This window comes from Phyllobates terribilis, unplaced genomic scaffold (genome assembly GCF_046119375.1).
Source record: "Phyllobates terribilis strain yellow unplaced genomic scaffold, ASM4611937v1 Scaffold_7__3_contigs__length_470593459, whole genome shotgun sequence".
Taxonomy (NCBI): domain Eukaryota; kingdom Metazoa; phylum Chordata; class Amphibia; order Anura; family Dendrobatidae; genus Phyllobates; species Phyllobates terribilis.
In genome coordinates, this window is record NW_027362767.1 from 95,736,161 (window position 1) to 95,761,154 (window position 24,994).

Here is a 24,994-nt window from a genome sequence, read left to right on the forward strand (position 1 = left end):
ACTCTCTACCCCAACGTATCAGACTCTCGCCTACCATGGAAACCTTCATAAGGAACCTGAAGACCTACCTCTTCCGACAAGCCTACAACCTGCAGTAACCACCGCTCCACCATACCGCTGCACAACCAGCTCTACCCTCACCTACTGTATCCCAACCATCCCTTGTAGATTGTGAGCCCTCGCGGGCAGGGTCCTCGCTCCTCCTGTACCAGTCGCTGTCACATTGTGTTCAAGATTATTGTAATTGTTCTTGTATTATACCCCTTTTTCACATGTAAAGCGCCATGGAATAAATGGCGCTATAATAATAAATAATAATAATAATATGCAAGCATTCAATAAACAAATGCATTTTTCTTGTAGGTCCTTAATGAAATGACAGAGCTCCTGTCCTCCTGTAGGAATTATGATAATTACCGCAAAGTATACAACGAGTGCTGCAATTTCAAGATTCCCATTCTTGGGGTGCACCTGAAGGATCTGATTTCTCTCTATGAGGCCATGCCTGACTTTCTGGATGAGAAGCAAATCAACGTGCCAAAGTTACATTCCATGTACAACCATATCAATGAGCTCATCCAGTTACAAAACATAGCGCCCCCTCTGGATGCTAATATGGATCTTGTACATCTACTTACAGTAAGTAAAACCTACTTAAACTACCATATTCTGGCTAAGTCCTCAATTTTCCACCACTGTTGTAATCTCCTATTTTAAGCGTAAAGGATATGAGCTTAAAAAAACATGGCTGCTCTCATGCAGAAACAGTGCCATCCTTGCATCCCCATTCATTTACACTGGGTTAAGCTGCAGTACTAGACCCAGTTTATGGACAAGAGTGACACTATAAAAGAAAACAACCATGTTTTCTTGGCCAAATCCTGACTGATGACCGCCCATTCTTGTCTATTCAGATTTGGAGAGTTTCCTTACCATGGATCCAAAATGTCAATATTTTGTTTACTGAGCCACTTATTAATCACTTTTGCCTTTTGGCATGATCTCCAACATGCTAGAAAAAGCATTGTTCAATCACAAATTTCTCCTTGATCTTCAAAGTTGTTAAGATCTCACTATCTATTCACGGCAGTATTCTTAAGCAAAATTGTGAGTTAGCCCACTTCATGGATGAGAAGTAACCCCACACATGAATGGTCTCCAGATGCTTTACTGTTGGCAGGACACATGACTCATGGTAGTGCTCACCTTTTCTTCTCTGGACAATCATACTTCCAGATGTCCTAAACAGTCTGAAGGGGCTTCATCATAGAAAATAACTTAACGTCAGTCCTCTGCAGTCCAATCCCCGTACGTCCTGCTAAGTTATTTTTGCTGATGAAGCCCCATTTAGATTGTATGGAACATCTGGAAGAATGATTGTGCAGAGAAGAAAAGATGAGTGATTTCATGAGTCCTGTGCCATACCAACAGTAAAGCATCCTGAGAGCATTCATATGTGGGGTTGCATTTTATCCAGGGGAGTGGCATCTAATCATCCTCCAAGAGGAACTTCTCCCAACCATCCTGGAGCAATACTTTTTTTCAGTCACCAGTTAGGATTTGATCAAAAAGCTGATATCTAGCTACCAGGGCGAATACCAAAATTTGTGTCAGTCTCAAAACTTTTGGTCATGACTACAGTTCTTCCTTACAGTTAGCAGAGAGCTCAGCTAAGTTCTTCAGTCCCATAACTTTTAATAGAGCGACTGTAAACATGCACGACCACCAATCCATTCAGATGGGGAACATGGGACTTCCATTTTTGTAAAAGATGAGGGTCCCATTAATGAGACCCTTATCATCTGTCCTAAGCAATGATTATGGGCAAACCCCCTTAACCCTATAATCCTTGTCACATGGTCTTCTACAGCCATTCCATCCTGTGAACAGCCATAATTCCCAAAGCCAGCATAGATCTTAAATAGCCAAACTTCCAGCAGTCATGCTATCGATCATGTAGCCATAAGTCCAGCAGCCAAGCTCATCCTCAATAGCCATAACTTTAGCAGCTATGATATCTGTTACATAGCCACGTAACACATCAATGGTAACTAGCTTTGCTGCCCATCAACCAAAAACAGTAATCACATGCTTCTTGTCTCACTGTCTGTGAGGGGAACATTAGGAAATAGCTATGTAGACTTCCACAATTACATAACTGCACTGCATCATTGACTGCTTTGTGTGACGACTTAAAATTGGATTTAGGATTTAATTTGTCATCCTAGGTAACACCAATATATTAATTTGCACTGGTTTTTATAAATGTGCTTCATTGTTCTGTTTTCGATCGGTTTTCCAGCTTTCCCTGGACTTGTATTACACAGAAGATGAAATGTATGAGTTGTCCTATGCGAGGGAACCAAGGAATCATCGGGCTCCAGTAAGTGTAACTGAGGAATATTAAGAATGTATTAAGAGTTTATATTGCTATGTACGAAAAACTAAAAGTACATTTACACCTAAAAACCAGCGGCACTAAATGACTGCCAATCATCAACATGTTTGCTGATCGGCGGTCACTTAATTGCTTGTATACGCAGGCAGACCGCACCTCCAACGTGAACTCAATGATCAGTAATGGGTTGTTTAGTGCATATAGGCTGCCTTTTGTGCTCGGCAGCACATATCTTACTTACACAGGATGATGCGCTGCCGAGAGCGATGATCTTTTGTGCAGCACAAAAGATCATTTAAAGTGACCTGTTTACACTGCAAGATTATTGTGCAACCAGTATTCGATAGTCTTTCAATTTAAAAGTTGGTAACATGCATACATGGCCAGACATTGGAGTAAGGAGAGGCGACAGGCCCCTTAAGTAAAAGGCGGGAAGGGTAATAGACTTACACTGATGGCTCAGTATACATGTGACATTGGCAGACGCAGATTCTAAAGGGTAACTCTATACTTGACCTGTTTAGCAGAAGCTACTAGAATTGTGCATTTACAATGGATACAGTCCTTAGTTAAGACAAGATTAAGCCTGTGATTACATAAATGTTCTCTCCATTGAGGTCAGCTAGAATTTAGGATGGAAAGTTGTCAGTGCATACATTAGAGCTATCACTTGTATAACACTCATTACTTACATAAGCAGATGCCACAGATGAAATGTGATTCACATGACGATACCATAGCCTACATATTCATGGGCGACTGGATGTGAAAATATATTGTAGAGCACCATAGTAAGATACAATGCTGTAAGGCAATCGTGTATAATAAGTGGAATTTAACTGTTACTGCTATAGTCAGAGAATTTCTATCGTTGCAGCCATTTTATCAAATATATTACAAAATTGTCATAGGAGTAATTCACTATTTTACAGTAAACCCTTTGTGAAACCGTAAGGACAGGTGTGTAATGCCCTTATTTCAAAAGTGCTGCAAACTCATAAGTTTAGGTATGAACACATTGTTCCTTTCTTGCTCACGAGGAGGTACAACTCTTGGTGGTTATGATACGTCAAGAGGTGCAAAGCTTGGCAGTCATCTTCAGGTTGTAGGCACAGTGTCTAAGCAAACACGCACAATGCTGCGAACGCTAGTAGAAGTAAACTGGGTCATCATCACCTAGATATATGAAGGCTGTCTGGTTGTCTGGAGGGTGGGTGCGTACACCCACCCACATTAGGTCAGTAGGACTGGTTCAGCCTCTGCTCCGTGCTAGACTTTCCTCTTTAGTGCCCACATATCAGGCTCCTAACCAACCCTTCATGACCTTGGAGGCTCTACAAAGCTATGTGTATGTTTGAGGTGGCATGGTGTAGGCAAAAGCTTCTGATTCATGAATCTGGAGCATCTGAAAAATGGCATGCGCTTCTAAGCACCATGCCCGAAATCTTACTCCAGTTTCTGACTGGAGTAAGATATCTGGCGTAAGAAATGCGACAACTCATCATGAATTAGACAAGCTGTGACGTCACGTCCTGCAGAGCCTCCATCCTGCCCAGTTGCACCCATTTTGGCTGAACTGGGAGAAACTGGGATGAAAATGCCAAGAGTCACAAAATTTTTGAGCAACTCTGAGTTGCTCCAAAATTTTGCAACTTTTCAAAGCAATTCACGCCAGAAATGGGGCGACATTGCTTAGATGAATGGGGGGGCCTATGAATCTTTCTATATTTCTTTTCTAAATAACTTAATGTATAGTGACTGGTCAACTTTTAGTTAAATGTTTTGGACATACTATGACAATATTGTAATACAGTAGGATATTATTTTTTATAATAATCAAGGCTGCCAGTAATGTTCACAGCTATATCTACACGTTTCTTGAATTTCACAGACACAACACAATCCTATATGTACCTGGAAATGATTCTGTAAATCCTGAAAATGAAATGAAGCTTGGTGTAAATGATGGTATAAATAGCTGCAGTTTTTTCTCACCTTAGCTGCTCACAAATCCAGATATAATATGTGATAAAACTGGAGGTTTATCTAGTTGGCGAGAATTAGAACATTAGCGATCATCTATCTCAGTGCTGAGAACAATGATCCATACATAGGTAACGATAATGAGACAGGGCGGGTCTGTTCTTTTTATTCTTGCTCATCTGTATTGAATCACTCATTTCTTAGGGCAACCGGCTGAAAAATTGCCGATTGGCAACGATCAGTGGTCGTTTAATAGCCTGTCTAGACAAACTGACCGCACTTCCAATCGTACAGAACGATTGTTAACGCGACTGTTCTGAGCAGAATCTAATTGTTCTCGGCAGCACACAGGATGATGTGCTGCCGAGTATGATCATTTTTAAGCAATCCTGTTTAAAAATCATTTCACCCAATGAACAATCGTTTGCTCTTTCTCAGGTGATTTACATCCTGTTTACACTGGTCAATTATTCCAATTATTATAATGAATGCTCATTCCCAAAAATCGGCAGTGTAAATGCATCCTTACTGTTATGATAGGCTATGGCAACATAACATGAAATTAGAATTTTTGATTAAATGTAACGTTATCTATACACAGCCCGTCACCCCTTCAAAACCCCCTGTTGTCGCAGATTGGGCATCCGGCGTCTCCCCTAAACCAGACCCGAAAACAATCAGCAAGCATGTGCAGAGGATGGTAGATGTAAGTACATTTTCCTGATTGTAACCTTTACTATATAAATGCTGTTAAATCTTTTTGGTTTTGTATAACACAGTTTTCTTTTATATTAGTCCGTATTTAAAAACTATGATCTGGACCAAGATGATTATATATCCCAAGAAGAATTTGAGAAGATTGCTGCCAGCTTCCCTTTCTCATTTTGCATCATGGATAAGGATAGGTAAGATCGGATATGTTACCAGGCGTCTAATATTCCAGGACAACATATACTTAAAAAAGTGTTGTCTTGTCAAAAAAACAAGAATTAAAGTGGTCAGTTCTTCTGGAAAAAGTGTGACTCTTGTTGGGTATTTTACTATGGCTCTTTTCCAATACCATGCACAGCCTGACAACCAAAAGTGGTGCTAAAAACATCTATTTTTATGTTATCCTGGGCAAAACCTTTTAGTTGCGTTCACACATTTTCAAATATTGTGGCAAATTTTTTTTTTATATTTTATATTGCTTAACAAGCAGTCACTCGATATTGTAGGGGGACAGCAAAATGAGGAGTTGATTTTACAGGCAATTATAAGACGGCTCTGTTTGTACGAGAAAATGGGACGTCTGAATGAGCCCTAAGAGTGAGTCTTAGGGCTCATTCAGACATCCGATTTTCTCATACAACTACGATCAGTGTTTTTCATAGATAGCACTCATATCTGTGGTAGTCTATGGGGCCATTCACATGTCAGTGATTTTTCGCGGACTGAGCGGTTCGCGGAAAATCACTGAGGAATGTCTGATTTTGATCCGAGCGTCAAATCAAAATCAAAAGCCGCACTATGTGTTCCTGGAAAAATCGGACCGGACTCGGATGACTTCCAAGTACGGTACAATTTTCACGGACTGTCTTCTTCTCCATTTACGAGAAAAACTGATGACACTCGGATCAAACTCTGATCAAAAAAATCAGTCCGTTTTTCTCGTACGTGATGAGCTGAAGCTGATGATTAGTTTCCCAGCTATCAAGGTACATGGGCCTAGCTTTCACCTAGTCAATGGCTGTCATCTCTTCTTTACAGGGAGGGTCAGATCAGCAGACAAGAAATCACAGCATATTTCATGCGAGCCAGCTCCATATGTTCCAAACTTGGCTTGGGTTTCCTACACAACTTCCAGGAAACCACCTACCTCCGTCCAACGTTTTGTGACAACTGTGCTGGATTTGTAAGTATTTCACCAATCTGCATATACAAAGTGCATTCTAAAATCCGCCGGCATTTAGTTTTACTCCTAGACTAGATAAGGTACTTTCTGTTCTGTAGAGACTTCTATTCCATCTTTTCACTATCATCACAAAGAGATTACAATTAATTTTAACCCCTACATATACACGACTTAGGATCAACCCATTCACATTAGGTGACGGTCACAGCTCACCTCCTCCCCCTCCCTGAACAATCCCGTCCGCACTGGTCAAGGAGCATGTTTAGAAATCTCTCCAATAGAAGTCAATTAACATCTCCAGACTATTCTTTCTTAGGATCCAAGTAGCTGCAGTAAGTCTCGAAATGCTGTTAACAGAAGCAGTTTCCTAATGATGTACAGTTAAAAAGAATAAAAAAAAACTACAATCAATAAATTAAAACAGAAAAAAAAACAGAATATGTTTCACTATCTGGTTTACGTTTTATAAAAAACATACAGATGATATATAATTGAGGCCGAATTTACATGTCCATATGCATGTGGCAATTAACTCAGGTCAGGATATTGCAATCTGAGCACGGTCTATGTTTCATGGATGTGTGAATTCGGCCTAATTCATTTTTTTCTTTAACCCATCCAAAATGTTGATGTTTATGGCTTAATCAGAGAATAAAATCTCAATGTCTGATAGGTGGTGATATCACCTCTGGAACCCCATCTATCAATGAGAAATACACGAGGCCAGTGATGAAACAACTATTGGTGGCAGAGAAACTGAGAAGAGAATAGGCCAAGCATACATGCTGCTCACTGCACTAAAGGCTATGGGTGTTGTGGGAACATCAAAGCCACCACATCACGTTGTTCCCATAAGTCCCATAGATTTCTATGATCTACTGATCGGGCAGTGGGTGTACCAAAGTTAGGATCAAGGAAACACAATTAATGCCAATGGTTAGAATATCCTGGTAAGATACCACGAGGGCTCATAGAACAGAGGGGCAACACAAAGGCGTGGTCAAGTAAGAGTTCGGGGTCCAATGCCAGGAGGGAACGTCAAGACAAGGGGATAAGAGAAACGGATAATCAGAAGCAAAGTCCGGGGTCAGGTACCTGAGGTCAGAGAGTGTCAAGAGCAAAAGGGATAACACACAAAAATAGTCAAGTCAATTTCAAGGTCCAGCAACAAGATCAGGGAAATTAGATACAGAGCAAAGCTACAGCTGACAATGGTCTGCTCATAGCTAGCCAGCTAAATAGCTAGCAAATTATCACGAACAGGAGAGACCTACAGGAACGTCCGCAGGCCAGATTAACAGCAGGGCTGTCAATCAAAATGCTTATAAGAAAAAATCACCGCACTACTGCCAGAACATAGGTGCTCGAGTAGGGGCCTAACCCGGAAAATGAAAAATAGCCTCGGCACTCAAAATTTGAAAGTTGATATGAAATTTATTACAATCCAAATCCAAAATTAACAAAAACAGACGTTTCGGCCTCACTCTGTGGCCTTCATCAGTGTAGTCAAGTGGATTGGAGTAAGGTAAGGTAGTATGGGCGAATGCCTCTTGAAACTGATGTCAGTCCTGTTAATCTTGAGATGTGGTCCTATGGTCCTAACGCGGTGTCCACCGCTGGGCATGGGGAAAGTGCTGACAGTCCAGCAAACTCCAGATGCTATAGGGTGGCTGAGCTGTCACTCACAGCATCTAGGCCACAGTGAGTGATTACACTGTGACAATATGTTTTATTAGAAGTGAACCGGATCCAGGGCTCCCTACACAATACCAGACAGATTTATGCAGCTATCTGTCCAGTAAGGTTACCAATTCACAAAATAGAAATAAGAGTTGGCAAAAAATTCAATCATAGATAGTATTAAGAAAATGGCTACACGTTTGTAGAAAATAAAACGTAATATTTATTGGATCATGCGAAAAACATACATCATTATATCAAATAAAAGGTTACAGAAAAGTCAGGACTGTAAGTGGGTCTCAAGGGACAGGGAGCATAATGCTGATAAGATGTATATAATCAAAATGGGATCTAAATCACATAAATAGCCATCACACAAATACAATCAAAAGTCATAATCATAGATATTATATACAAAAAAGTGCAAGTGGTTTGGTATATTTAAACATGATAATGTGGTATTAAGTTGACTGAATATATCTAATCATGATTGTATAGAAGAAAAACATCATAACTCACCAGATAAATAGATAACAATGATATCAAGTCAAATAGATATAAATGTAAATTACAATTAATGATCCATAGCAGGAACCCATGCCCCGACGCGCGTTTCTCACATAGCTTCTTCAAGGGGGATAGGTGTTCAGTGGGTATCGCTTAAGTTGGAATAACAACTCTGACTGACTGATGTTTTCTGTATATTTTCAGCTTTGGGGTGTAATTAAACAAGGATACCGCTGCAAAGGTAAAAATACTATTACTTTATGTCTGTCTGACTGTTATACTTCATGTATATTTACTGGGTGATTATGTATTGCTATATAGGATAAGACTGATTTACAGTTGTTTTGAATCATATCACATTGCAAGACCCAGTCCAGCAGCCTAGTCAGTAACCTAAGGCTGTTTGACGGGACGTCTGAGAACTACCTCCTACCTCCCGCCATCCCTGACTCTTTTCCTGATTAGCTGGTTTGGCGATACATCATTGTTGCAATGTGCCGTTGTGCCAGGCCAGCTAATCAAAGGAGGAGCTGCGGATGCTGCCAGGTAGGAAGCGGTGCTCAGGCCACAGATTACATGGCTGATGGACCAACCCTATTCTCATTAATATAGACATCATCTATACTGATACTTACAACTGCATGACAGGGATCCACTATTGGAGGCATATACATCGTCATGGCCATATTACCGTATGCATTACAGCTTTTCTGTATCGTGTGACACTATAATTATCAATGTGGGGAGACAAACAAGGAAGTCTCACCACACCTACATATACTGTAGGCAGTCAGGGCATGGCCTAGCTACCAGTGCAGACTTGCTGGAAACGAGGTGTGTAGCTATACTCTGGATTATTCATTGTTGTCCATTGTGGTTGTGCACAGACTGCGGGATGAACTGCCACAAGCAATGTAAAGAGCTGGTTGTGTTTGAATGCAAGAAAAGGACAAAGTGCCCCTCAGGGGACAGCAGTTTGTCACCGGACTCTGGACAGACTGACGTTTCATTGGCCAGTGGCAAGGGGATGACAAACGGTGAGCATCTATCTTATGGAAGTACAAATAGTAAAATAGATCATGAAAAACATATGATACGGTGGAATTTAAGAGGACCTGTCACCAAGTCAAAAGAGGCCAATTTTTACTCTTATTATAATAGAACTCCTCCCCTGAGTACGTTTTTTTTTTTACCAAGGGGGCGGTACTCACAGCTCAGCCTAAATACATGCCCCCAGAGAGTCCTGTGAGTCACACCCCCATGGAAAGATCCTAAAAATTACCACTAAACAAAAAGGTCCAAACTCTGGAACTGTATGGCGGATTTAAAAAAAAAAGACAAAACAGGGGAGCAGCAGGAATAAAATAAGAGCAAAAACCTTTCACTTGACAACAATTTTTTTTTTCTTTACTTTTGCACAGATTGCTCAGCAGATGAGGATCCCTTTCCTTATACAAATGGAGAAATAAGTGACCATACAGAAATCAGCAAAGACAGGACAATCATGTTGATGGGCAGCTCGGCTCAGAAGATCTCTGTACGGTTACAGCCGACCGTGAAACATCGCGCCACACAGACAGATGACTGCCCTCCCAGCCCTTCTTTACTCATTCCCGCCATGCGCCGGAGCCGTACTCCAGATCCATCATTAAACCGAAGCTCATCTCCTTGTCCCAGTCCAATGCTTGTGAGGAAGCGGGCATATGCCAAGTGGGATAATAAAGACTCTGTTCGCAAAGCACGAGAGGAAAGACGAGGCATTAAACCCACGACTCAAGAACTGGAAAGAGTAAGTGTTATACCATGATAGAGAAATATGGTAACAACCAATATGGCCACCATTAAAGGGAACCTGTCAGCAGGATTTTGCTAAGTAAACTACATTCAGTGTCATGTTGGGGCTGCTGCACTGATTAAAATGATACCAGAGATGAAGAAATCCATCTTGTGATTCTTGTGTAATCAGTGTTTGCAGTTTTGAGTTAATGATATACCCGTGCTCCTGAGCTGGACTGTAGACAGGGTCTTATCCTGGTGCTCTAGGGCAGATCAGCGAGAAAAGACCTACCCACAGGCCGCCCCGAAGCACAAGTATGCTCTTATAAAAGAGCAATGAGAACAAAATCTAGTCCCTTCCACTATAATGGGGGTCTATTCTTCTCCAAGTAATATGTTGGGTTGAAGACCAAACATCTTAACAGCTCTAACTGTTCTCTTATCCCTCCCTATTACAGGAGAGATCATATCTGAAGGAGGAAAACACAAGTCTGAGGATCCAGCTGAAAGATGCTCAGCGACGAATTGAAGCCTTGCGAGCGGAACTGAGAAAATACATTCTGGATAGCGAACCTGTAGGGAAGGGATCATAGCCATAGAGACTGGAAGGCTGCACGGCCACGTTTAGTATAGATAACAGCTGCTCCGCGGCCCGAGTGGATGATGAGGGTGCTTGTAGGATCCCTACAGATGGAGTGCAGTGTGATAACTCCCTGGTGGTAGCTTAGCAGGAGATACCTGTGTTATACTGTATAGCGTTGCAATTGCACAGTATTCAGCGTTTCCTTGAGGGGCGGCTGGTAAATCTCATAGTTCTCATTAGATCTTGTTACTATTCATTGTGCATACAGGTCTGGGGGTGATAACTATGGAGAGGCGATGTACAGTGTTTACTCCTATTGGAAGGAGATTTGTGGTGATCCTCTTTACCTACCTGCAAATCATGTGTTTTGCTTATCCCTGCCCGGCTGGCATCACACGTAGAAGTTGGCAGCATGTACCCCTGTACAACGCCTGTGACAATGAACGCACTCCATAAATACTCAGACCTCAGTAAGGTCAATACCGTGAGTTTCAGGCCGTTTCGCTCCGGTTCTTCTTTTCATCTGTGCCGATTACAATAAGTAAAATGTATTAGCTGTGCTAATGGAACATGGTTTAAAGCAGAACTCCAGGAAGCTGAAATTTGGGGGACTTTTTCTCCTCCGAGATCAGCTTTAGCCTGCAGCTGTGGCATGCAAGGACCAAGATGACCTTGTCAAATAGGATCTGTTATAGAGTCCAAGGGTAGGCGAACTGCACCTGTGAAGTAGTCATGGTTGAGGACGTCAAATTAAGCTGGAATTTCTAGTTGTGGGGTCACAGTAAGCTTGGCTTAGAGCTTCTCATAGACAGTAGATAGCCGGTAGGTCGTCACCAAGCAATAAGATAAAAAAAAGCCATATACTGAAAATCTATGAAAGTGAAAATTTGACATTCCACAAGAAGAGGTCCTCACTTGGTATAGGTTTCCATATGGATGTCAGTGTTACTATTGCCTGCCATTATGTAGATAGCAGCGTGTAAGAAATGGTAGTTACCGTGTGTGAATAGCTAGAACTGACTGCTTGTCTGGAATTCCTGTACTGATGTTTTACGTCTTTAGAAAACCGGATCCCATCGCTGCTACCCTGTCTATATTAGGTGCAGGTACTTGTGCCAGTTCTGGGAATCTCTCGGCCACAACCCAATAACCTATGTAAATATTGTACAGTTTTATATGTTAATATTGTCAGTTTTCTGTTATTTAAAGTACAAGTTGATCTGATGTCGGTCACTTCTAGGTCCAGAAAGTTAAAACAGGTCATTATATTAGTTTCAGGATTTCTGTATTTGTTATTCTGGGCTGGGGAGGGAACGGGGGATGTCAATGTCATAGTAATAAAACAAAGGAAAAAAGAGAACTTTATGACCATTGTGTTGTGTCCTGTTGTAACGCTGGTGAGGGTGGACCCACTGCACCACGGGCCAGGCTTACACTGAAGAGGCGTGACTAAGCAACTACCTGGTTTTCGCTAGAGCCTCTGGTGGTGAGGATAGGCTTGGCTGCAGGTAGTTGCCAGGTACCACTCCAGGGCGCAGGCATGTAACGCCCAGGAGAACTGAATTCATTGATTTGAATAGCACGTAGAAGAAGATCCTCTCAGTTTGTATTGCACCAATCTGCAGCATAATGAATCGAACAGGTTCAGCCAAGAGTTGCCCATCTATGGAGGCAACAGTCAGGGAATGATCCAGACGTTGTGTAGGGAGCTGAAGACGGCGCACAATATTCACATGAATGAAGTTGCCCACGGCACTAGAATCCAGATGAGCAGAGACGTTGAGAGAGCTCTCCTGCCAAGTCAAGGTAACTTCATACAGTCTTGTAGAGCAGATAATCTCACCTAGAATCGTCTATCAGGCCAAACCTAGGTGCTGGAATTTCTCGGTTTCACTGGGCACTGACGAACAGAAACGTTCTCGCTGTCATTTCTGTACAGAAAGTGTAGTTCGCTCAATCTGCATAGGTTCAGAAACTGGTTGTGGCACTTGCGATAGCAAAGGACCCAGAAGTTCGGAGCCAGTCTGGGAGGTTCTCTGGCACAAGAAGACGCTGAAGCTTGTTCCAAACCTTGCTGGATCTTACACTGGTTAATAAAACTGCAGCTCTCTTTAGGATCTCCATCAACTGGGACAAAGTGGAAATTGGAGATTAGCTGCTCCATCAGAAACTAGAGCAACAGGAGAATCCCTCGTAAAGGTTGACGCTCCAGAAGTGGGCTGGCCGGACAAGTTAGCAGCGGGCATAGCGATGGACAGACCCTGCAGTTGAGTTGCCACCATACTGATGGCCTGCATCTAAATGGTCCTGATGCTCGCGCTAAGAGTGGACCTCCTTGAACAGCACTTGCACTGTCGTCTTGGGGTCCTTGGGTCCAGACGTGTCAGCGGGGTCCATGGCTCGAATGTACTGTAACGATGGTGTGTGAGAACCCATTGCGCCAAGGGTCAGGTTTACCCTGGAGTGGCGTGACTGAGCGAGTACCTGGTTTTTGCTAGAGCCTGTGGTAGTGAGGAAAGGCTTGGCCGCAGGTAGTTGCAAGGTACCACTGCAGGTACCGGAGAGACAAAGGCACGAGTACACGGTACAGGAAGGAAAAGACAGAAATGTGGTCAGATGGTCTGAGGTCGGGACAGGCAGCACAGAACCAGTAGGCGTAGCTGAGGTAGGTCAGGGGTAGAGAGGTCAAGCAGGACAGATAAACAAGCCAGGTCTTTAATGGGCAGTGGATTACAGGCAAATGCTAGAACGTGAACCAACAGGGAAGGAACAACATTCGAGCAGAGCGGCGGGTGGAGCTTCCTAAAATAGGACCTGCTGGCAAGAGATAGGCAGGGAAACCAATTCTCTGCAGGAAACAGCAGAGTTAAATTCCTGCAGAGACCGGCCACGCCCCCCCAAGGCTAGATGGATACCACATGCAGCAGAAAAGCTGAGTGCAGGAGGAAACAAATTCAGCAGCACGCCCTGCCATGAGGAGAAACCGTACGGTGAGTGGGGTGGCGCTGAGGATACATGCTAGTTGCCACCGTGACACCTATCTGTATTAGACTTTTCCAACTAATAACCCCATACAGTTCCCACATTACAGGGGTAGTCCAGGACTAATATATTTTTTTTTACTATGCACGCAAAAACTAACAGGCAGGTAGTTGCTAACTTCCTGCCTTGTGCACCCAGCGCCAGCTCTGAGTGGTCACCGATTGCTCCTGCCGGCAATTCAGCTGCTCCACATCAACAGAGCAGCTCTTCCTCTCTTGCTCTGTTGCTGTGGTGTGACAGTCTGTTAGGCAGCTGGGAGCCAGCTGTCAGTTGGCATGACGTAGACAGTCACGCCCTGTCTATGGCAGAGCGGCAGAGAAGCCGCTGCCCTGTGGACGTTACATCAGCGGAAGATGCTGAATCGCCGGCAGGAGGTCTGTGACCGTTCAGTGCCAACAGAAATCGACGCAGGGCACAACAGGGAGGTAGTTAGCAGCTACCTGCCTGTTAGCTCTTGGGCTTATAATAAAACCATTGACTAGTCCTGGATAACCCCTTTAAAGATAGACTTGCTGCACATTTTTTTTTACATATGGAAGTAGTGGTATGTATAGGAGCTTGTCTCTTTTTTTAAAGATCCCATGTGCCAGTCATGAGAAATCCAGCATAGAAGCCATATGAGACTGGAAGTGCAATGGGGATGTCAAGGCACTTAAAAAAAAACCCGCCCCCAGTGCACCTCCAGCCTCATTTGCATCTGGCTTCTATGCTGGATTTCTCACGATTCGCACATGGGATCTCTAAAGAGTAGCATATCTGAGGACAAGTGCCTATACAGCCACACCACTACTTCCAAGTTTAAAACGTGCCGAAAGTTTTTCTTTAACAGGGATTAATATATATATTTTTTCATTTACTTCTCAAAAAAAAAAAAAGTACGTAGATAAAATTGAGGCTAAACATATCCTGTCGATAAAGAGGGTGTTTACCAGTCTGTCATCAAATACCAAAAATATAGCCTAGCCCAGAAATAGTGAAACTTCCCGAATAAAATTTTGCTTTAGTGCATGCAAACTCATTCAGATGATGATGATTTTGCAGGTTTAGCTGCGGATTTCACTGATAGACTATAATGGGTGCGCATACTATATGTTCCTGTTTAGCAAACCAAGTGGCCATCCAAAAAAAATATATAAAAAAAATGGAGACATGGTTGTTTTTGATCAGTCATGGATCTCTTAACTATTCAAATCAATGAGTTTGTGAAAAATAAAGGACAGCACACAGATGTCATTAATATCCCATGCCAGTGCTGTTTTCTTATGGTTTCATAGGATTTTTACATTTACCTTTTACTTTGCTGACTTCTGCTGTACCATTTCTTACCAGCACAAGTGTGGACTCGTGGAGAATTTCATGCCTGCGGCTTGACTCATGCGACTATAACAAACCATAATAATAGTGCTAGCAATTAGTTTTTCCACACCATTGAATCAGGGAGGACATGTTTTTATTACAGGAAATTATAGCCAAGATGTAACTTTGGAATTTCCAAGAAAAAAGCCGTAAAAGCAATTCAGTCTACGGCATTTCACCTACAGTGTTTCTCGGGGTGTTACATTATTTTTTGCTCCGAAAGATGGGTTAGGGCTTATATTCACGGGATGTCCTATTTTTTTCCCCCATGAACAACAATCCACATTTATCTTTAACAAAAAAAATAAAATCAACATTTATTCAAATATAGTCATCACCTTCTGGAACATCAACATAACTCACCAAACCCCGAATTTCATCATGAATTTCGTGAGATCCTATTTCCTTTTTCTCATGTACTCTTTACACAGGCTGAGAGTTAGATGATCATCATTCTGTCCCCATACATATCAGGTTATCGGCAGCACGTCTCCTGTTTACACCGGGCAGCAAGAACAATGGTCCGGTTTCATTAAGACTGGCGTTATACAGGCCAGTCTTATAGAACAGGGCCGCTGGAGTAAGATGCACCTAATTCATTAAAAGGTGCACACCACTTAATAAATTAGGAATCTTACAAGTGCCATGCGCCTCCGGGGGAAATGTACGTACATACACACACACAGACTTCACATACAGGTGCATCTCACTAAATTAGAATATCATCAAAAAAGTTAATTTATTTCAGTTCTTCAATACAAAAAGTGAAACTCCTATATTATATAGAGTCCTTACAAACAGTGATCTATTTCAAGTGTTTATTTCTGTTAATGTTCATGATTATGGCTTACAGCCAATGAAAACACAAAAGTCATTATCTCAGTATATTAGAATACTTCATAACAACAGCTTGAAAAATGTTTTTAAAATCCGAAATGTTGGCCTACTGAAATGTATGTTCAGTAAATGCCCTCAATACTTGGTCGGTTTCCTTTTGCATCAATTACTGCATCAATGCGGCGTGGCATGGAGGCGATCAGCCTGTGGCACTGCTGAGGTGTTATGGAAGCCCAGGTTGCTTTGATAGCAGCCTTCAGCTCGTCTGCATTGTTGGATCTGGTGTCTCATCTTCCTCTTGACAATACCCTATAGATTCTCTATAATAGATTCTCTATGGGGTTAAGGTCAGGCGAGTTTGCTGCCAATCAAGCACAGTGATACTGTTGCTTTTAACCCCTTTACAGCCTGTGCCGTATTTGTACACACAAGGCAGTTATCCCCGGTTCAGTGAGGGCTCTGGCGCTGAGCCCGCACTGAACCGGGCACATGTCAGCTGATTATTACAGCTGACATGTGTCCGCAACTGCCGCGGGTGGAATCGCGATCCACCAGCGGCTGTTAAACATGTTAAATGCCGCTGTCAATCTCTGACAGCAGCATTTCACTTGCAAAAACCGGATGCACGTCACTTACCCCGCCCATCGGCAACCCCATCACATGATCGCGGGTCACCGATGGGTTGGCATGACAACCCTGGGTCTGCAGCAGACTCCAGTTGTTGTCATGAGCTGGTCGCTATGAGCACCACCTAGTGGTCGGCGCTCATAGCACAGGACCATTTCTGCTGCATAGAGGTGATCTGCTGATCACCTCTATGTAGCAGAGGCGATCAAACAAGTGCTGCTTCTAGTCTCCTATGGACACTATAGAAGCACGCAAAAAGTGAAAAAAAAGGTTTAAAAAAATATAAAAAGTTTAAATCGCCCCATTCAAAATAATAATAAAAAAAAAACACATACACATATTTGGTATCGCCGTGTTCAGAATCGCCCGATCTATCAATATAAAAAAAGAATAAATCCGATCGGTTAACGGCGTAACGAGAAAAAAAATTCTAAACGCCAGAATTACGTCTTTTGGTCGCCGCAACATTGCAATAATATGCAATAACGGGCGATCAAAACATCGGTCTACCCCAAAATGGTATCAATAAAAACTTCAGCTTAGCACAGAAAAAATAAGTCCTCACCCGGCCCCAGATCCCCAAAAATGGAGACGCTACGGGTCTTGGAAAATGGCGCCTTTGTTTTAGCAAACTTTGGATTTTTTTTTCACCACTTAAATAAAAAAGAACTTATACATGTTTGGTGTCTACAAACTCGTAATGACCTGGAGAATAAGAATGGCAGGTCAGTTTTAGCATTCAGTGAACGTGGTAAAAAAAAAATAAAAAAAAAAAAATCTGTGGTATTGCACTTTTTTTGCAATTTAACCGCACTTGGAATTTTTTTCCCGTTTTCCCGTACATGATATGGTAAAACTAGTAATGGCGTTGTAAAGTATAACTCGTCCTGCAAAAAATAAGCCCTCACATGGCCATATTGACCAAAAAATAAAAACGCTATGGCTCTGGGAACAAGGGGAGCAAAAAACGAAAATGCAAAAATGGAAAATCCCAGGGTTGCGAAAGGGTTAAACCAGGTATTGGTACTTTTGGCAGTGTGGACAGGGGCCAAGTCCTGTTGGAGAATGAAATTTCCATCTCCAAAAAGCTTGTCAGCAGAGGGAAGCATGAAGTGCTCTAACATGTCCTGGTAGACGGCTGCGCTGACTTTGCTCTTGATAAAACACAGTGGACCTACACCAGCAGATGACATGGCTCCCCAAACCATCACTGATTGTGGAGACTTCACACTAGACCTCAAGCAGCTTGGATTGTGGCCTCTCCACTCTTCCTCCAGACTCTGGGACCTTGATTTCCAAATGAAGATTGGTACTCTGGGACCTTGTGGAGTGTGTCAATGACTGCCTTCTGGACATCTGTCAAGTCAGCAGTCTTCCCCATGATTGTGGAGCCTACTGAAACAGACTAAGGGGCCTTTTTAAACGCTTAGGAAGCCTTTGCAGGTGTTTTTTGCTAATTATTTTAATTTACTGAGATAATGACTTGTGTTTTTATTGGCTGTAAGCCATAATCATCAACATTAACAGAAATAAACACTTGAAATAGATCACTCTGTTTGTAATGACTCTATATAATATATATCACTTTTTGTATTGAAGAACTCAAATAAATTAACTTCTTGATGATATTCTAATTTAGTGAGATGCACCTGTACATACCAGCCTGTCTCCTTTTCTGCTCTGGATTCCCACAGTTGAGAGACCTTTGGTGACATCATGGTCACATGATCGTGAGGTCACCAAAGCGACTAGAAATGAGAGTGGGGGACCTGAAAAATTGCCCAGTCCCCCCCCTCCTAACACCAACCCTGAATACCAGCCTGTCTCCTGTTCAGTTCTCTAGATTCCTGCAGTTGAGACACCTTTGGTGACATCATGGTCACATGACCGTGATGTCACCAAAGGTCCTCCAGCAGGTTTAACCTAAGAATAGAAACGCTGGGGGCCGTTAAGTGAGTGGGAGCCCTGGTTTGACTCCCCATAACACCGGCGCTAACTGTAACTAGGGCTTATTTTCGGAGAAACAAGGTAATTGTATAGATCTCTTCTGTGAAGTGGTAATTTTTGCCTATTTCTTAGGTATTCTGCATCTGGGAAGGTTGTAGGATATACAATATGGCTACGGGTCCTGGATGGTGAGTCGGACTGGTCATGCAGTAATACCGGGTGGTAATATGTGTGCGTGTAGTGGATCTGCATTCAAAGACAGTGACGCTTCCTTCAGTCACCAGACTGAGTACTTTTATTCATCACACAACACAGTTATCATAGATAAATGTACATTTTCATTCCTAAAAAACAATTCAGTTTACATATCGAAGCAATCAGCATAACAGGTGAGGTAACTATAAATACCCGGCATTTCCCCAATTATCTCATACTGATCCACAAACCCACCAGCAATTGTCACTGTCCGCACATAGACGCTAGTGATCTGCATTACTGCATTGTATACAGACATTAACGCCGGACACTGGTATCCAACGGTATGACCCATCAATAATCCAGCACCTGCTCGGTCCTAAAGGAACTTTACTGCATCTACAATGTTACTAAATATATATCTTTGTAACTGTGTAAAGGGAATCTGTCACCTGGTTTTTGCTGCCCCGTCTGTAGGGGCAGAGACCCTGATTCTAGCGATGTGTCACTTACTGGGCTGTGTGTTGTATTTTTCATAAAATCACTGTTTTCTCTGTTGCAGATCTAGCAGTTCTTTGAATGCTGAGATCAGTATAACCCCGCCCACACCATTGATTGACAGCTCTTTGTGTACACTTTGCATTGACAGAAAGCAGCCAATCAGTGGTGGAGGCGAGGTTGGACTACCTGGCAGCAGCTTTACTAGTCCTCTAATAATAATCTACTGCTGATAAAACAGTGATTTTTATCAAAACCACACCAAGCAGCCCCATAAGTGACATCACTGGAATCAGGATCTCTGCCCCTACATTCTGATTAGTTAGCAAAAACCTGGTGACAGATTCCCTTTAATGTGTAGTCGGGTGTGGATAGTTAGTAGTAATATCTTCACATGTCTGTGTACTTTTGCCCCCCATGTTTATAAAGTACAGCAAAGAACTGCGCAGTAACTGCAGGTTGTATCTACTAGTGTGTAGTTACCACATTAGAAATGTTGTGACCAAGGGTGCATATACACTGGCCGACCACGGCTTTTTAAACGATCGCCGATCAGAGGCCGCTTGAACTTCCATGCATGCAAAATGCTCGTTAAAACAATTGTTCTGGAACACCATTGTTCTCGGCAGCACATGTCCTGTTTACACAGGACAACGTGCTGCCGAAAGCAATGATTTTTAAAAGAAGCTGAAAAATTATTTCACTCCACAAATGTCCTCGTTCGTCGGGAGATTGGCAGCCTGTTTAGACTGCACAATAATCGGAAAATGTAATTTCTTTCCTTTCCTGCAATTAAAAATGCAAATGCATTTTCTTCTTTTGTGTGTATTTTTTTCCAGACTCCCCATAAAAGCCTGTAAAGTAAAAAAATTCACAAAAAAACATGCTCAATTTTTTTTTTTTTTTTTAATGCAAAACGGGCATGGAGTTTTCATGAAACACATCCACTTTGCTTTAAACTGTTAAAGCATAGCAGATTTTTGCAGACTTTTTTTTTTCAGGCTTGTACAAAAAAAAATGCAAGACAAGATTATGTGTTATTTTTCACATAAACCGTAAGAGAGTGAAAAACCCCAATATTAAAATGCAATGCTCAAAAATATAAAATAAATGCTTAACCCCTTTACCCCCGAAGATGGTTTGCACATTAATGACCAGGCCAATTTTTACAATTCTGACCACTGTCACTTTGTGAAGTAATTACTCTGGAACGCTTCAACAGATCCCCCTGATTCTGAGACTGTTTTTTCATGACATATTATACTTCATGATTGTGGTAAAATTTCTTCGATATCACTTGCGTTTATTTGTGAAAAAAACGGAAATTTGGCGAAAATTTAGAAAATTTTGCAATTTTCAAAATTTTAATTTTTATGCCCTTAAATCAGAGAGATATGTCACACAAAAGAGTTAATAAATAACATTTCCCACATGTCTACTTTACATCAGCACAATTTTGGAACCAAATTTTTTTTTTTGTTAGGGAGCTATAAGGGTTAAAAGTTGACCAGCGATTTCTAATTTTTCCAACAAAATTTACAAAACCATTTTTTTTTAGGGACCACATCTTATTTGAAGTCACTTTGAGAGGTCTTTATGACAGAAAATACCCAAAAGTGACACCATTCTAAAAACTGCACCCCTCAAGGTGCTCAAAACCACATTCAAGAACTTTATTAACCCTTCAGGTGCGTCACAGGAATTTTTGGAATGTGGAAGAAAAATGAACATTTAACTTTTTTCACAAAAATGTTACTTTAGACCCCAATTTTTTTATTTTCGCAAGGGTATCCAGAATAAACAGACCCCAAAATTTGTTGAGCAATTCCTCCTGAGCACGCAGATACCCCATATGTGAGGGAAAACCACTGTTTGTGCGCACGGCAGTGTTCAGAAGGGAAGGAGCGCCATTTGCCTTTTTGAATGTAAAATTTGCTTGAATAATTAGCGGACGCCATGTTGCGTTTGGAGAGCCCCTGTGTGCCTAAACAGTGGAAACCCCACACAAGTGCCCCCATTTTGGAAAATAGACCACACAAGGATTTTATCAAGGGGCACAGTGAACATTTTGAACCCAGAGGTACGACACAGAATTTGATAAAATTAGGTCATCATATTGAATGAGTTGTCATTAGTCTTGAGCGCAAGTGCTCGCTCCTTGAGTTTGCATCGGGTACTTGGGTATGCACCATGTATCGCGGGTGCTCAAGTGACATGCTCGAGTCCCCGCCACGAATGTTTCACGGTTATTAGACACCCTGAAAAAAAACATGCGGGGATCGCTCGTGCTTGGCAGGCAATCCCAGCGGGTTTTTTTTGACCATAAAACAGCTGCAAAACAAATGGGGCGGAGACTTGAGCACCAGAGATACTTGATGCATACCCGAGCACCCGATGCAAACTCACGTAGCGAGCACTTTTGCTCAACACTAGTCGTCATATTGTCATTTTTTTATCTTTACTTTTGAAAAAATCCCAACCTCAGCGTAACCCTAGAGTTTATTTTTTACGCCGTTCCTCGTGCGGTATAAGTGATTAGATGACTTTCTTCTTTAGGTCGGTGCGATTGCAGCGATACCAAATTGATATCTGTTTTTTATGACTGACAGCTGTCACACACTAAAAAAACATTTTTTTGTAAAGACTAGTTTTTGCATCGCCATATTTTGAGAGCTATCATTTTTCCATATTTTGGCCGATAGTCATGTGATGGCTTGTTTTTTGCGGGACAAGTTGACGTTTTTAGCACTTTGTAACACTTTTTTGTTAAGTATATAATTCCACATGTGTTAATTCATAGTTTTGATGCCTTCGGTGTGAATGTACAATTTTCATAGTCATGAAAATACAGAAAAATCTTTAAATGAGGTGTGTCCAAACTTTTGGTCTGTACTGTAAATCTGAGTATGGATGTACACAGGTCTTTATCCAAGACACTTGTATGGAGTTTAGATGAAGACGTGTTACCATACCGCACAAGGGTTCGCACTGCACAGGCATACAAGCATTCAGGGCACTGAACGCTGCCCGCGCAGTGGATGCCCATATGCAATCATGACCGTATATCTGCGATATCACGCAGATGTCCTGGCACTAGAGTAAAAAAAAAAAACAAGAAAAGAACATCAGCTCACCAATGTATGTCATGGCAATAGGCAGTCCATGGAATGATGCTCGGATATGGTGGGGTCAGCACCTCCGACGGCAACAAAAAAGTCGAGATATCCAGGTTGCCAGTGGAACCCCCCCCCACCTTCTCTCTTTTTTATTGGTATACAAATATCAAAGACTGACCGTCACTGCCAAACAGAAAATCAGGTGTAAACAGGTGCAAGCTAAGAGAGCCACTAACAAATTAAAGCTGCACTCTATAACATGCAAACATGGAATATATGAAATTGGAATTGCTTTGCATATATTCCATGTATAGTTTGCATACTATAGCATTACAGTGTGCAGCTTTAATTTGTTAGTTACATATGGAAGTGGCTCTCCTAGTATGCACCTGTTCAGGCTTTGATATTTGTATACAGGATCTCTGACTAAGCATTCCACCCATCAGCCTATGGCGGTTTTAATCGCAGCTCGATCCTACCTACCCATAGAGTTGTTGTCTATCAGCCCAGGAGAGGAATCACATTAGGTTAGGTTCCCAGCAAAGAGGATCGCCTTGTCATGGCTACTGGGAACACATTGATTGGCCAACTTGTGTGCTAGGTGGTATCTTCTTTTTTATTGTTCGTCCTGTGTGACATTTTCAATGGACTTCGAATAAATGGAATTTTTTTAAGTTTATTTTTCCTCAGTGCTGGATTTCTGCACTTTTGTACTTTACTTTTTTGTTTGACCTGTCACTAGAGCCGTGTTGCTTACAGTCACATTGGCGGTCTTAATATTAGAGTCATAAGTGTCTTTGCTCTGCCTAAACAGTCGTTTATTTAAGAAGATGTCCCAGTCCTCCAACCCCACAAAATAAAACAAAGCCCTACTACAGGAGGCTTTACCCACTAAATAGAATTATCACCTATCCACAAGATGTAAATGTACAATCACCGGGTAGGGTCCGACCTGCAGTGACCACAAGAACAGGGGTCCCAAAGTCCCCAGTAAGAATGGCGCGATGGTGTGCATGCTCAAGCACTGCTCCATTTACTTTCCATGGGACTGATGACAGCAGAGAGCTCTCTCTAGCACTCCCATAGATATTAGAGCGTTCTCTCTAGCACTCCCATAGATATTACAGAACTCTCTCTAGCATGCCCATAGATATTACAGTGCTCTCTCTAGCACTCCCATAGATATTAGAGCACTCTCTCTAGCACTCCCATAGATAATAGAGCGTTCTCTCTAGCATTCCCATAGATATTACAGAACTCTCTCTAGCACGCCCATAGATATTACAGTGCTCTCTCTAGCACGCCCATAGATATTACAGAACTCTCTCTAGCACGCCCATAGATATTACAGTGCTCTCTCTAGCACGCCCATAGATATTACAGAACTCTCTCTAGCACGCCCATAGATATTACAGTGCTCTCTCTAGCACGCCCATAGATATTACAGTGCTCTCTAGCACTCCCGCAGATATTACAGCTCTCTCTAGCACTCCCATAGATATTACAGCGCTCTCTCTAGCACTCCCGCAGATATTACAGCGCTCTCTCTAGCACTCCCGCAGATATTACAGCGCTCTCTCTAGCACTCCCGCAGATATTACAGCGCTCTCTCTAGCACTCCCGCAGATATTAGAGCAGTGATCACACATGCGCACTACATCTACATCCACACAGGGGACTTTGGGACCCTCGGCCTTGTGATCAGTGAGGATCCCGGGATTACAGAATGCCATACGGTACATACAACAGCCAAGACTGAAATACTATCTTATACATAATCACAATGCCCCTTAATAACTAATTAAAAACAGGTTACGGTCGTTCACTACCAAGGGTTGCTAACGCTACACGGTTCCCCTCTACCTATATATACGCCATGTCGGCTTACTAGTGATCTGCAAGCTAAAACCTTCATGTTTCAGATACGATTACAAAATTAATGATTCATTTTTGACTTGTAAAGTCTTAAAGACCGAATCACAGCAACCATGAAGAGGAATGGCATTTACTACATGTTCAGAGTTAAGATTGCAGGTGAGAAATGTCCTCTCTCCAATGTCATATCAACGTTAAATTTGTCTCCACGATCTCCTGTTACGAACGTAGAAAAATAAATAAGGTGTGGTGCAAAAATGAGGAACGCTAGCTGCTTCACTTGACGCCTTCACAGAAGCAGGAGGCTTTCAGCACGACTACTGGTAGAAAACATGTCCATTCAATATCTCCTATAGTTCCCTCTTCCTCCATAGCCTCCATCGCCGTATCCTCCTCTGCCCTGGTAGCCTCCTCGTCCACCTCTATTAAAATCCCTTGCACCTGCATTGTACCCTCCTCTTCCATAACCACCACCACCGCCACCGCCACCGCGTCCACCTCCCCTCCAGCCTCCTCTTCCTCCGTCGTCCTGTCTTTTCTTCCATGGTGGCATTTCTGGAGGTGGGGGATCTATCTCTGAAGGTCTTCCTCCTCGATCCGGCACCCTGCCCATGAGAATCTGAAGAGTGATGTGGAGAGAACACACGTAAAATAGTCATCCTTGCAGAATTAGCAGGACA

General features: G+C 42.3%; 2 protein-coding genes across 5 annotated transcripts in view; one reads left to right on the top strand and one right to left on the bottom strand.

The window, feature by feature from the left end:
* RASGRP1 (RAS guanyl releasing protein 1) overlaps positions 1-12,113 on the top strand; it is a 142,258-nt gene extending 130,145 nt beyond the window's left edge. For 2 of the 4 annotated variants that reach the window (XM_073639016.1, XM_073639017.1), the window contains exons 9-17: positions 364-639; positions 2,303-2,383; positions 4,983-5,087; positions 5,177-5,286; positions 6,131-6,275; positions 8,667-8,703; positions 9,350-9,499; positions 9,884-10,251; positions 10,697-12,111. In XM_073639016.1, the coding sequence (XP_073495117.1) occupies positions 364-639; positions 2,303-2,383; positions 4,983-5,087; positions 5,177-5,286; positions 6,131-6,275; positions 8,667-8,703; positions 9,350-9,499; positions 9,884-10,251; positions 10,697-10,831 (1,407 nt within the window). In that variant the 3' untranslated portion in view covers positions 10,832-12,111. Of the gene's footprint in view, positions 1-363; positions 640-2,302; positions 2,384-4,982; positions 5,088-5,176; positions 5,287-6,130; positions 6,276-8,666; positions 8,704-9,349; positions 9,500-9,883; positions 10,252-10,696 lie in introns of all 4 variants that reach the window. The other 2 variants (XM_073639014.1, XM_073639015.1) reach the window with 1 other exon arrangement.
* Positions 12,114-18,902: 6,789 nt separating this feature from the next.
* Positions 18,903-24,994, bottom strand: part of FAM98B (family with sequence similarity 98 member B) — a 32,033-nt gene continuing 25,941 nt past the window's right edge. Inside the window, exon 8 of the mRNA XM_073639018.1 lies at positions 18,903-24,933. Coding sequence (XP_073495119.1) covers positions 24,655-24,933 — 279 coding nt within the window. The 3' untranslated portion in view covers positions 18,903-24,654. The remainder of the gene's footprint in view (positions 24,934-24,994) is intronic.